Source organism: Myotis davidii, unplaced genomic scaffold, assembly GCF_000327345.1.
Source record: "Myotis davidii unplaced genomic scaffold, ASM32734v1 scaffold1949, whole genome shotgun sequence".
NCBI lineage: Eukaryota > Metazoa > Chordata > Mammalia > Chiroptera > Vespertilionidae > Myotis > Myotis davidii.
The window spans coordinates 287245-301012 of record NW_006300366.1 but is presented as its reverse complement, the minus strand read 5'-3'; the positions used below and the strand labels follow the sequence as shown (position 1 = coordinate 301012).

General features: G+C 49.1%; 1 gene segment (V, D, J or C); it reads right to left on the bottom strand.

Annotated features, from left to right (window-relative positions):
• Positions 1-3564: 3564 nt before the first annotated feature.
• LOC102771033 overlaps positions 3565-13768 on the bottom strand; it is a 135595-nt gene continuing 125391 nt past the window's right edge. Inside the window, 4 exon segments of the C gene segment in view lie at positions 3565-4109; positions 4821-4928; positions 5817-5861; positions 7333-7590. Coding sequence covers positions 4822-4928; positions 5817-5861; positions 7333-7590 — 410 coding nt within the window.

The window sequence follows — 13768 nt, the reverse complement described above, 5'->3', positions numbered from 1 at the left end:
TGCTCAGTGACCAGAGCACTGACGCTGGATGCCCCGTTGCCTTCCCAGAGTCACCACCCCCCAGGATGTATTAGCTGAGTGCCGTGGGGGCTGCGCTGGCCAAGGCCCTTCCTGAGGTTTTACTTTCCCTGGTAGCTCTTGCTTTTGGCAAATCTGTGAAACAGGCCACCCCCTCTATCCATTCCCCCCTTCCCTTCTCTCTCTCTCTCTCTCTCTCTTTTTTAAAAAATATGTTTTATTGATTTTTTACAGAGAGGAAGGGAGAGGGATAGAGAGTTAGAAACATCGATGAGAGAGAAACATCGATCAGCTGCCTCCTGCACATCTCCTACTGGGGATGTGCCCGCAACCCAGGTACATGCCCTTGACTGGAATCGAACCTGGGACCTTTCAGTCCACAGGCCGACTCTCTATCCACTGAGCCAAACCGGTCAGGGCCCCCCTTCCCTTCTCTTATGCTCCCCCTCTAACTTGGCTCCCTCCCAAGTACCCATCACACTAATCGTTTATTCGTCCTTTTGCTGGTTAAGTGTATGTTGAGCATGCGTTGTGAGCCAGGCACTGTGCTGGGTGTTGCAGACACGGGGGTGAACGAGGTGCACTTCCCATCCAAAGTGCTCACAGGCCAGTGGCATTTCTTGCCGAGATGTTGCCTGAAAAGGTGATATCTGCAAAGGGCTTTCCATGTAACCCTAGGGGAGTTGAATTTTATGGGCAGACCAAGACGATAAACAATCCTTCAAGACGTAGGTGGCTGCCTCTCCAGGGGTGGGTCACGGCAGAAGAACACCCTCTGAAGCACATACTCGCTTAGTCTGCCCTTCTCCTGACTGGACTGTGATTCCAGCTGTCCTCAGTGGGCAGGTCTCCACGTGAAGTGTCAGAGGATCTTCTAGACTCTTAGGCCTGAATTCACGAGAAGCCCTTTGGTCCGTTCTTCTGCCTCCAGGGCTGGCCTGAGGGGAAGCCTTTAGGGGCAGTAGCCCTGCTGTTCAGAGACATCCATTCTCTAACTGGCTTTTGTGATGAGCTCGGCCGGAGGGCAGCCTTCCCTCCTTCAAGCTGGGCCCTGCTCACGGGGACTCAGGCTCTGCGTGGCAGGGCCTCCAGACGGACCTGGTGACCCCGCTCCAGGTTTCCAAAGCGACCTCTTCCCTCCAGGCTGGACAGCACCTGGTCCCTGCTGTACGGGCCCAGCCCAGCGCTGACCCTCCTAGTGGGCTCAGGGGCCCTTCCCCTGGGCCTCCTTACAAGGCCACTTTGCTTCCCCTGACGTCCCCAGTGGGGCTGGGGCCAGATGTGAGCACAGAGTGGACCAAGGGTGTCTCTGTACCCACTTCCCCCCACAGCACAGCCAGTGGCCCCTGGGTTGCTTTCTGACTGGGCCTTAATGGGCTTTAGGCTTAACAACCTCAGACTTAGGGGAAAGTTCTTTCCGGGGTTGAGGAACCCCTGGTTTGAGGTGGAAGTTTCTTAGGGGGCAGTGCTGACCATATGTCCAGATGGCCTCCCACCTGCCTGCGGCCTCGTCACCCTCCACTTGGACAGGGCCTGGGAGGAGGAGGCCTGACTCCCTCCAGGGTCTGGGTGGATCGCCAGCCAGTGCCATGTCACCTCACAAGTCCTCGGGTGGCCCTAGGAGTCCAGTGACTGTGGGCCCTGCCCTCGGAGGCCCGGGGCTGGCACCACTCTGCAGGCTCCCTGGGCCTCCTTCAGTCTGGGCCTCCTCCAGGGTCCTTGGAGGGGCCTGTCTTTGGGCCCTTTACTGCCTTCCAGGTCCCTGCCCCACGCCTGTGTCCCCTTCAGCCTCCGTATCTTTGCAGCCACCTCTCAGGAGCAGACCTGCCTCCCTGGCCACCTGCTTGTCCTTCGCTTGATCTTTTGTATACAGACCGAAGTGAATGAGCACTTCAGGAGAGAAAGAAGACAAACTAATTTGTGCTAAGGTTTAAGCCGTTGATAAACACTTGCTCTGTTAGCTCTCCCAGGGACATTTTCATCTAATAAGGGGAAGAGAATTAATGGAAAGAAACCCCCAACGGTGGAATCACCGGCCTTGTGTCAGACTGATGAGCAGGCAGCGTTGCGTTCCCTGCAGGCAGCACATCCTGCCTTTGGGAGGGAGGTTCCGGTCCTCCTGCCTGTGAGTGAGCCGTGGTGATGGGACTTCCACGGAGACCTTTCCTATTAGTGATCTTTAGAGGGACTTGTGTTGAGGCTGCAGATGAAGCAGCTCAGGGAGCTGGGGATTGTAACTCCGCCTGGTGGGGCCGGCCAGGACGCGGACAGCGGGGTTCCACGGATGCCACCGAATCAGAGGTGCATGGAGCTGGAGACAGCCTCCAATCTCAGCTGACATTTTACAGGTGGTGACTCTGGAGCTTATGGAGGGGAGGGATATGCCCAGGTCACCTGCTGAGCTGGTGGCTCTGTCGCCGTGAACAGAAGCAGGCCCGGATGGTAGCCGGAAGGACTTGTATGTTTCTAACTGATGTGGTCAGAGACATGCAGGTGGACCTTAGAGGTATTTGGAGATAGGATGCCCTCCGGCCACTAGGCCTTAGTCTGTTTATTATGATCAATTATTATTATTATTATTATTATTACGTTTTTATTGATTTCAGAGAGGAGAGAGAGGGAGAGAGAGAGAGAAACATTAATGATGAGAAAGAATCATTTATTGGCTGCCTCCTATACGTCCCACACTGGGGATCGAGCCTGCAACCCAGGCATGTGACCGGAAACGAAGCATGACCTCCTGGGTCATAGGCCGATGCTCATGCCGGCTGGGCTAGGCTTTAGTCTTCATAGCAGTAATTGAGAGCTGAATGGCTGAGTGATCTCTGAGGGGGTTCCCATTAGCATCTATGACACGAGGAAAGATGCTCAGGCAGCAGGAGGCTCAGGGGGCCCCAGGGAGTCCCACCTTCTGTCCTCCAGGTAGGGCGTGAAACATCTACTCTCCTTGGCTTAGTTCCTGGGCTCAAGGGGAGAGAGCTCATCTCCCCTTTTCTTATCCTCACATCCAGGATGGTGGGAGTATAAAGTCTAGCTAGGGTTCCCCCCCCCCCCCAAGGAGCTGGGCACTGGGTTGGGACCCAGGCGGTAGACTATTGGGTGGTCCCCAGCCACGAATTTGTGGGACAATGTAGTTTCTACGGGAAATCAGTCCGAAAGGAAAGGCAAAGGCAATGTTCCTGGGGGACAGGAGGCAGTGGGTGGCATTTGGGGGATACTTGCTGTGTGGTCCCTGTCTGCCGAATTTTAACTACAGTTGCTACCACCCTGTCCATGGGCCTCCTGCCACAAGTGGCCCAGTGGTGTGGCATGAAAACGCAAGAATAGGGACCCAAGCTTTTAAGTGGGTTTGCCTTGCCCCCAGCACAGCCTTCTAAGTGGAATTTTTTAGAGGTTCTTCCAAGAAGAGGTTGACTTATGCAGCTTGTTGAGTTAGGCTCCCTGGATGTCATCATTGACAAATGTGTTGGTTTCCTTCTGCTCAGCTAGTGATCAACAGTGAGCTGAAAGTGACCCCGACCAAACCCAGTCAAACAGGAGACAGTCTTTGCTCTTCCAAATCACTTTTAATGAAGCCAGGGCAGCAGAATATACAATGCGGCTTAGATACACAGCACAGCAGGGCCTAGATAATGAGATAATTTCCCCCACATCTTGGGGAAAAGGGTGATATCTATTTCTTTATGAACACTATTTAAAAAATATAAGCTGCTCACAACATTCTCCAGGAGCTAGAACCCGAGAGAACGCCCTGGTGATCCACCACCCAGTGGGGCATCAGAAGCAGTCTCTGGCAGGGAGAGGGCGGCCACAGCCAGGAGAAGCTGCAGTAGCCTCTGCCTTTGCTGGGAACATGGGGCAGTGACAAGCAGCAGTGGGGGGACAGAGGAGTGGTAGCAGCATTTGGCAGCTCTTCAACATCTTGATTGCAAATATCTGGTAGGATCCAGTTGGTGGCATTGTCAGTGGGGCCCGAGAGGTGGAGGGAGCCTTCTCCTTCATGGAGGCTGAGGGCGCGTCTCTGCTTGAGGGAGAGAAGGGCGGTGAGGAGCGAGCAGCGAGGAGCATTGGGCTCTCAGATTCTTGCTGACCTGGAATGAGGAAGAACGAAAGTCAGGCTGGGCACTGAGGAGACAAATCCTGGACAGCTGGGGATGCGATGGAGATGCCTCCACTTGCAGAGTTCTAGGAGCAAATGGACCCTGGAGTTGTTTTTGATGGTGGTAGGATGGGATGCACTGGTCAGCAGGATGACCAGGGACACTGGGGGGAAAGGGTGTGGAGCCTCCTGCCAGGATGAGGGTATAATATAATAATAAGAGTGAAATTTCTTCTCATATATTGGAGGCACAGGACATGAGGAAAGGAATTGGGAACCCCACCAGGTTTTGCAGTGAAAGGGATGTGCTGGAAGGCATGATGGAAGGTACAGTAGAAGTATAAATGCGTGTTGGGGTCCTGAATTTCTCTATTTTTCTTCTCACTCGTTAGTGTGTGGCTCTTGATGTCACTTGGCCCCAGTTTCTTCCTTTCCAAAATGAGGATAATAGCCACTGCTCATACTTTGTGAGACATGACTCAGCTGAGGTGACTGTGTTACCCGAGGAATGCACTGTGTTATGCAAATATCCTAGGCCATGGTTATTAACAAGAGGAACTCCTAACAGGAAAAAAACGGAGGAGTTTGGTGGGCCCAGACGTAGCACCTAAAAAGAAGATCCTGAGGACAGGTTTGCTTTCAGAACTTGGGGACCCACCCCAAGACCCTCAAACCCCACCGACTGGCGGAGATGCCCGCTCACCTCAGCTGGACCACAGCCGCAGCGTCATGAGCAGGTTGAAGCCGGCCACTTTCAGGAGTAGGATGCGGAGCCCGATCACTGACAGGTTTTGGAAGTTTAGGTTCATATCTGCAAAACCAAGAGGCCACAGTGGTTGATAAGCATGTGCACCTGAAGTCTGCACAGCACCCTATGGCTTGCCCATGGCTTTCCCGAAAGCAGGGTGGGGTGGCTTTCAGCACCTGGATCCACCTCTCCTTTGAGCTTCTGTGCACATCCCCTCCTAAAATTCGTACATTTCTCGGGATCAATAGTATTTCATTTCGAAAGGGAAACAGCAACTGCACTTAGTCCTTATTTTATTTCTGAGCCCCGTCAGGGGATGGGGAGGAGGTGGGTGCTCAGAACTCACTGCAATCCCGTGGGTCTGGGCCCCTAAGTGAGAACCCAGTGGTTGAGCCACAAGCAGATGACTCATAAAAACAGCTCGAGTGGAAATGAACATGGGCCTAGGGTAGGCGGGGAGGAGTGGTGGGCTCCTTGAGAGAGAAGATCACCATCTACATGAGTTCTGCTGCTTTACTTGAAAGAAGGCAAACCCCCCTGGCATGGAGGGCAGCTGCCCTCAGGGTGACCTGGTTAGGTTAGGGCTATCAGCTCATTAGAAATTTCACAGCTGGGCCACCCAGAAGCTCTTGTTGGCTTTCCTGACAGTGGAGTGATTGAAAGGCATTCAGAAGCCTAGAAGTGAGTCATTGGGTGAGTAAACCTAGAGACTCATCCTCCAATTTCTCAGAATGGAAAAGAAAATGAGAGATGATGAGAGGAACCTGGGGATCCAGAAAGGACCCCGGCAGCTCTGGGGAGGGCTTGAACTGCTGTTCCTGTTCCTCAGGACTTCACTCCTAGATCCACAAGTTCCCTCTAACCTCCCCTACCCAGGCAGGGTTACTGTGGGCTCACTGCTCCCCAAACCCGTGCAAAGCCATGAAAAGAGAGGACAGACCCCTCTCTTACCTGTTTCAAAGCTTTTCTCTGTCAACGTGGCATCACAGGGAAATCCTAAAAGGAGAAAAAAAGAAATTTTCTTAGAGTCCAGAGTGTGCCGACTTTCCCACTCCAGACCTCCCAGGAGTGGGACAAGTGAGTGCCTATAGCATTTTCCATATTTCCTCGTGGAGAGATCTGGAGGGAACTTGTCACATGTGGGCACCTGCTGGGAGAGCCCCTGGACCAACACCCTGGCTTCTGGGCACCACTTCACTCAACAAACACTGATTGTGCAAAGTTCAGGTTACGTGACACAAGGCCACAGGAACCATGAGACACAGACCCTGCCCTTGGGCAGCTTCCAGGATGGAGTCTGATAGAGGCAATAAGATACACACAGTGCCAAGTGCCATAGGGGTATAGATGCTGTAATGTCGTCCATCCCTGTACCCCAAATTTCTTCCTTTGTTTCCTCCATCTCAGGAAATGACACTATCATTGATTCAGCTGCTCAGGCATAAAATCCAGCCACCTTCCTTGATACCCTCTTTTCCTTCTCATCTCTGCGTAGTTCTACCTTTGAGTCGCAACTAGGGGACCCTGTCCTGACCTCCCTCACCTCTCTGCTGCATTAGCTTCCTTGCTGCTTCCACTCTTGCTCCTGCAATCCAATCCCCACCAGCAGTCAAAGTGCTCTTTTAACAAGTAAACCAAATGTTATTTCCCCGCTTAAAGCCAGACCATAGCTTCTCATGGTAATTAGAATAATGCCTGCCCTTTCATGATCTGAGAGGCCCTCTGATCTGGCCCTTGCCTGCTTCTTCCCTCTCATTTCCTACTGCTCTTCTTCTCTCTCACTAAGCTCCTGCCCCAGGTCTCCACAGGGTCCTTTCTCTGCCCTTGGCACGGCTTTTATCCTTTATATCTCAGCTCAAATAAATTTCCCCAGAGAGCCCTTTCCTGACTTTTGTCCCTAAGGTGGCTGTTTCCTCAACTCCAAGTTAAAGCATATACTATACTCTGAAGCTATATAGATTTCTCCTTGCTGACGGGTGGTTTCCCTCAACCAGAATGAAGTTTCCTTAGGGAAACCCCTCACTGGGCTTTTTTACTACACTCCGGTGCCTGGCATTCCATGTATGCACAATCAGTGGTTGTTGAATGACTGAGTGAGGTCAGGGGCTGGCTGAGAAAAAGAAACAAGGGGAGGGAACCGGAGAAGGGCATTAGAATGGGGCCTGGGAGAGGGGTAAGGGGCAAACAGCTCAAGCAGAGGCAGGGAGGTGGGAACTCAGAGTGAGTGAGACCGAGAGCCAGTGCCCTCTCCTGCCTCCCTCTCCCCTTCTCTTTTTGCCCAGGACATTCGGTGCCTGCCGGGATGGGGCTCACTGGTGCTCAGTAACAAGGGGGCTCTGCTGACAATTGATGAAGCTGAGGCCACCCATCACAGCAGCATTTAGTTATCATCGGGCTGAGAGAGCTCCTGACTAGCTAGGCCGCAGGGTGAAGACTCTGCTTGCACAGGCATGGAGGCTGTACTCACCTGAGCTGGGGTAGAAGGTCTCACTATCGAAGGTGTTGTCACACATGAAATCAGGGCTTTCACTCCAGTGCAGGGCCCCGTTGCTCTTCGAATCCATGGCCCGCATGTCCAGCGCCGTGCTGTTAGAGTTGACCACAGTGGAACTCAGGTCTTGTGACACATTGACTTTAGAATCAAAGTCGGTGAATAGGCAGACGGAAATGTTGCTGGATGTAGGGCTTTTCAGCTTGTACACGGCGGGGTCAGGGTCCTTGATATCTGTGGGCCGAAAGGAGCTGGGTTAGGAGATGCTCATTTCTCTCTTTTCCCCAACCGAGGCCTGAGACCAGATGCCAGTGATGGGCAAGAGCAGGATTCACTGGGCCTGGCAGGTGACATTTTCAAGCTTTAGATGGAAAAGAACATTCTAGAAACCACCTGCTTGCAACAGACTGGGACTCAGGCACAGGTACAAGCCATGAGTCCTGGCCAAGAGGCCAGGCTCTTAGTGAATGCCCTCTGCCAGGTCCTGTCTGCATTCAAGGAAACCAGAAATGAAGGCCCATTCACTCTTCTACTCAATGGGAACCTCTTCAAATGCTCAGCAGGCCTGATAGAAAACACAACTCTGGCAGGACAAGTGAGCATAGAGAAAAGGCCCAGCAACGAAAACTGTACATCTTGGAATCTGGCTTGGTCTCTCACACTTATGCTGGGCATTGGTAGGACCTAGAAATTTACAATAGGCTGGAATTAAGTTAGAAGGTGAGTCACACTACTAGGAAATTTCTCACATCTATAGAAGTTTTGGACTATAAATCGAAGACTTCTATCAAAGCCCCGGCTCTATCATTTATTAGATGCAAGCCTGAGCAAGTCATCCCACCCCTTAAATCTCAGGAATTTCATTTGTAAAATGAAGATGTTACCTCGTTCACCTTCCTAAGTAGGCTTTTCTGAGAAACTAATAAGAGTTTTTCCATATAAAATTATATTTAATAAAGTATTGAACAGAGGTAAGTAGTTGTAGCTACTGATACTACCAGGATATTGTTACCGCAATGTGCTACCGAGTAATGCATAGTTTCTACTCTTCACCCCCAGGAAGCAGGAGTTGCTGAAGGCTTTTCCTCAGTGCTGAGAATCATTTTTCAGCATTTCCGTAGGGTTTAGTGTTTTAATGTAATTCTCATTGTTTGTTCTTTCAGACCTCCTGCCTTTAGAGGAAGAAGCAGAGGTTTGCAGGGAGGATTAACACATTGGGGCCACCCAGAGAGATTACAGCAGGGTTGGGACTACAGCTTCCTGCCCCTGTGGTTCTCTGCTCCCACAGCTCCTCACCATGCACACAAGGCTTCTCAGACTAGTGCTGCACCCCATTTACTGAGCCAGCCAGGGTGGTCTTGGCAATGCAGACATCCAGCTGAACCTGAAACGGGAAATTAGCCCTTGGCATGGTCTTGGGATGCTGAGTCAAGGCAGAACTGCCTGTGGGTGGGGCAACCCCTGGAGCAGCAGAACATACTGGGTCCATGGTCACATGTAAGGGACATCCAAAGCTTTGGCCCCAAAGGACTCTGCCAGCTTCCCTTTAATCTCCGCGTACTGTGGGACTTGGCATCACTGTGGGTTAAGGTCCTATGACATAAATCTTTTACTGGGAGGGGAGAGATGGGAAGCCATTAGCAGTACCAACACACCCCAAAGGATTTTTTAGTCATCAGTGGGAGTTGTGGGCGTGACTGGGAAGGGGAGCATAAAGATGTGGAGATGCTGAGAGAATGTGGCCTCCAAAAGAAGGCAGAGGACAAGTTGCCACCAGATGCAGTTTGGCCTATAGGGGAGGAGGGATGGCTGTGGGGGCCAGATGCCCAACTTTGAGTCCTGGTTCAACACTCACTTAAGTCTTAGAGCCAGTGGGTATCAGGCTGGAGAAGGTCAAGACCTCGCTGTCCAATATGATTGATAGTCTTTAGCTACATGTGACTATTTAAATGAAAGTTAACTCAAATTAAATAAACTTAAAAATTCAATTAAAAATTAAAATCTCATTTTCTGAGGTGGCTGCTATATTGGATGGTGCAGACTGATAGACCATTTCCACATCACAGAAAGTCCTATTGGAAAGCATCAGTCTGGAGAAAGCAATGCCATGGATCATGAGACTTTGAGGAAAGACAGTAGGAGTTGAGTGTGAGACTGAAAAGCCATCCTGAAGTTTGTGAGGGGTGACTACCAGGGGCAGACCAATTGCTCAGCTTTGCTGATGAGAGATCAAAATAAAATAGCAATAGATGCAGTCAGAATAATTGAGGTGATTTTTAGCTTTTTTCACACCCTGTTTTTTACCAGTTAATACCCTTTGGGCTTCCCTATCTGCATTTTTTGCTGTTGTTTCTCCTGTTCATCTTCCCTATCTCTGATTTCCTCCCTTGCTCATCCTCTCCCCACATTCCCCTTCTCAATCTCTTCTTTGAGCTCATCCTCCAAAGTACTTGGCTAGAACTGTCTGTTCTAAATAATCCAGGGATTCTCTACTGCCTGTTGAATAATGGCCAAACTTCTTGGCATGACATTCAGGGTCTGCCATAATCTTCCAAATCTTGAACTTCCTCTCTTAAGACCTATATCTGCCCTATAAGAGGATTGGCTCCCTGGGATGTCAGCTCCGTGGCAGCACAGGCCCGTCTCTGGTTTACTGCCCCATCTCTGGTATCTACCACATACTAGTACGAGGTGCTCAAACAACTGCTGAATAAATACATGGGCTACTGACCATCAGGTTTGCAAAATTTCTGCTTATTAGGCTTTTTGGTTAAAGAAGCTGGGTACTCATCCCTAAACTTGATTTTATTTTTTTTTATTGCTTAAAGTATTACAAAGGGTATTACATATGTGTCCATTTTTTCCCCCTGCCCTAGACAGTCCCCTAGCCTCCCCTGTCCCCCAGTGTCTTATGTCCATTGGTTATGCTTATATGCATGCATACAAGTCCTTTGGTTGATCTTTTACCCCTCTACCTTCTGCCCCCCAACCCTCCCCGGCCTTCCCGCTGCAGTTTGACAATCTGCTTAAACTTGATTTTTTTAAGCCCCAGTTTACTTTTACTCCCATGTACCTCTGGCGCAACCTTAATATTTTTATCTGAAAATAAGAAATAAGTCACTTTTAATTTCTAGGGCTTTAAGGGCTTCTGGGAGAGAAGCATCCTGTTCCACCGTAGCAAGATAAACATGTCCTACCATAGATGATATCTCCAAAGGTAGCTCTAGCGAGACTTTTCAACGTGGATGTTCAGCTATTCTAGATCCTAACCTTTCATTTGAATTCAAAACTAACCACAAAAGCATGTGTCCCAGTGCTCTGTGCTTTAGGTCCCCAGGGCCACAACAGTGATTGAAAGCTCCCTTACCACGAAATCTGTGCTTTGCAGTTAGACCCTAGGAACCCAGAAATATGAGTAAGAGAAACTGACTGAATCCTGCCGAGGCTCCGGTGAACATTAGGAAGCAGTAACACTTCCTGGGAAGACTTACCGGGAATGATGGAAACTCTGGTGCCTTTGCCATATTGCAACTGGGAGGCAACACTGCCATACCACTTCCAATATCTCCATTACAGAAACCCTTAGTTTCTCCTCTGAGGAATGGGGTAACCCCTCTTCCAGCCCATTGAGGAAGGAGAGGGGAGGTCCCTGGGCCATGAGCTATCAATGGAAAGAGCTGGTCTTTCACCTTCCTATCTGGTCTCCATTTCTAAATTGGATTCTGTTTCCCAGTGGCTGGCTATGGTCTTGACTGTCTGTATTCTCTTGAAGGCTCTCATATTCATTTTCTTCATTGCCTAAGAAGACATCTTTGCCTTTCTCTCCATCTAACCTTATTATCAGATGTAGCTACTTATGTCCGATTGCACGTGCCTTGTTTAATCTTAAGATCATGCCTTCTTTCTTGTTGTTCTTTGTGCCAGGAACCCACTCTCTCTCCTTTCTTTGTTCATATAGATCTTATTTATCTTTCAGGCTCAAGGGACCTTTTTCTGCTGCATAAAGAAAGCCATCTCCATCTAGGCCAACTTTCCGGCCAAGACCCTATTCCTCTGAATCTCTAATGTACCTATTGACATCATCAATTGGCCAGTACTAAAATAGTCTTTAGGTTGCTGAATTTGCAATAGTTCTGTCCCTTTTGCTAGTTTTTATCCTATTTGGGGACAGGTCAGAAATCTATCTAAGACGTCTCTATACTCAGTCTAATATTTTACTGAGTGATGACCACATTGAAGGCATTTAAAAATATCCATTGGACAATTAGAGTTCAATTTTAATGTGTTTGACCTAGAGAAACACAGACTTTAAAGATTGATAATGATGCCTTCTTCCTTCATAAAGGCCTCTGTAAGGCAATCAGTTAGAACACCCACAATTGGCCTTACCATAGTCATCACAAGTTCCCAAGGGCAAGGATTAATGGCACTGGCCCATGGGTTGCAAGTGGTGCCATCTGGGATGACTTACCAGATATTATGGACACTCGGGTCCCTTTCCCAAATGTGAGTTTACCAGTCATTCCTCCAGAGGCACACTGTAGTTGACACCAGCACAGAAACTCACTGGCCCTACCTCCTATTTCAATAGGAAAAGCACTGATTTTCCATAAGGACTGGAGCATCACCCTCTTTAGAGTTAGACCTTCTGCTCTTTTGTGTTGAGATTTTGTCTCGGGCGTGTCCAGTCCTTTCCCTCCTGCCCCATCCTGCTGTAGTGCTCTGGGTTGGAGGTTGTGATTTTAATAAACCAATAATTTAGTAGAGCACAACTCCTTGCTCAGGGGAGCAGTGTCTTGGATCTTCTCATGGAAGGCCCAGGACTACTTGCCCATCACCTGCTTCATGATTCTTTAGGTCCCAGACTAAGGATGTTTCTGGGGCATTGAGGGCTAGACGGGAGGATATTTGAGGGACGAGTGGAAAGAACCATTTGGGATCTTACTGAGGAAAATACCTGGGCTCAACTCAGCCTCTTGGACAAAAAAGAATTAGTTGTCAATGTCCACCCTTGCCCCACTCTACTTACTTGGCTGGACACTCACTCTGGTCCCTGCTCCAAAGATGAGCTTGTTAGCACCAGTACTTCCCCACTACAAGTAAGGACTTTGCAATAACCTTCCTGATGTTAATCTGCTGGAACCCACCAGGATCTGAGAGCACCAGCCTAAAAGTCTCCCTGGGTCTTTGTTTCTTAGACTTCCTATTTCCCAGGGAAGCGGTTCCCCTTTCCCTTTGTAATAATGTGAGCTTTAGTACAGCAATACCTTGATGATAATACTAATTTAGAAAAGCTATCATTTATCGATTACTTGCTATGTACTGGGTATTGTCTCATATTATTATGATGTGGTTATTGTCATTTTGCTTTTGAGAAACTGGAGACTATTAGCTAGACAGAGAAGAGACAGAATTTTCCCCAGATCTGCCAGCCTCCCAAGCTGTGCTATAAGCCCCTACCATCTTGCCTCCACGCCTTGTTATTTCACAAGGCATAACTGCTGTTTAAATAGGGGTCAGAGTCACCTTTATCCTGAGAGAGGTTCAAAACTCTGCTTAAACTCCAGAGAGGAAGAATCTGCTCATTAGCCAAACCAGGGAATTTAGCTACCTGCTGCAATACGAGAGAATTTGTGTTTGCCATTAACCATCTCTTTCCCCCCAAGGACACTTAGCTGATTTCCTGAATGTTCAGATTATCTGGTGCTGATATTATAGGCGTTGCTTGATAGCACCAGGTATCTGGAACTCTTTTTACATTTTCACAAATTATTCCGCTCAGATTTTTATTTACTCTGCTGGCTCTTGGCATTTCTGCCTTGAATATGAGAAATGGGAACACTTTAAGTCACCGAGAGCTTGTAGAAATGGAAAACAAATGTTCCATTTATCTCTGACTTTGCCATAAATCATTGCTTGTTTTCTCATAGACAAGTCATCAGTTACTTTTACCCTGGTCATTTGCATGGTCTTACTCACATGGGTGTACAGCCAGCCTGGTCCCGGCTCCAAAGATCAGCTTACTATAGCCACCAGATGCCACACAAAAGGAGGGTGCTTTACAAGAACTCTAACCAGGCAGGGCCAGCTTTTCTGGGCAGTGATGCATCCTGTCCCTGTGTTATAGGCTCTTCCAAATCCCCCTATCTCTGACACACGAGAGAAGTCTGACTCACTGAGTCCTAATTCCTCAGCTTCCTTTGTAACCATCCCATGAACCTTTCCCTCAAAGCCTTTCCCTCAAGGTCTGGCCTTCTGGAGGGTGGATGCCCATTCTGGGTCCCACAGCTGAATTGGAAGAGCCTGGAGAAGAACCAGGGATTAATTTTGGAAATGAATCTTGAGGGTAGCTTTATAACAGTGGAAAAGATGGGTAGGGCTTAATCATGGAATGGAGGCCTATGAAGGACAC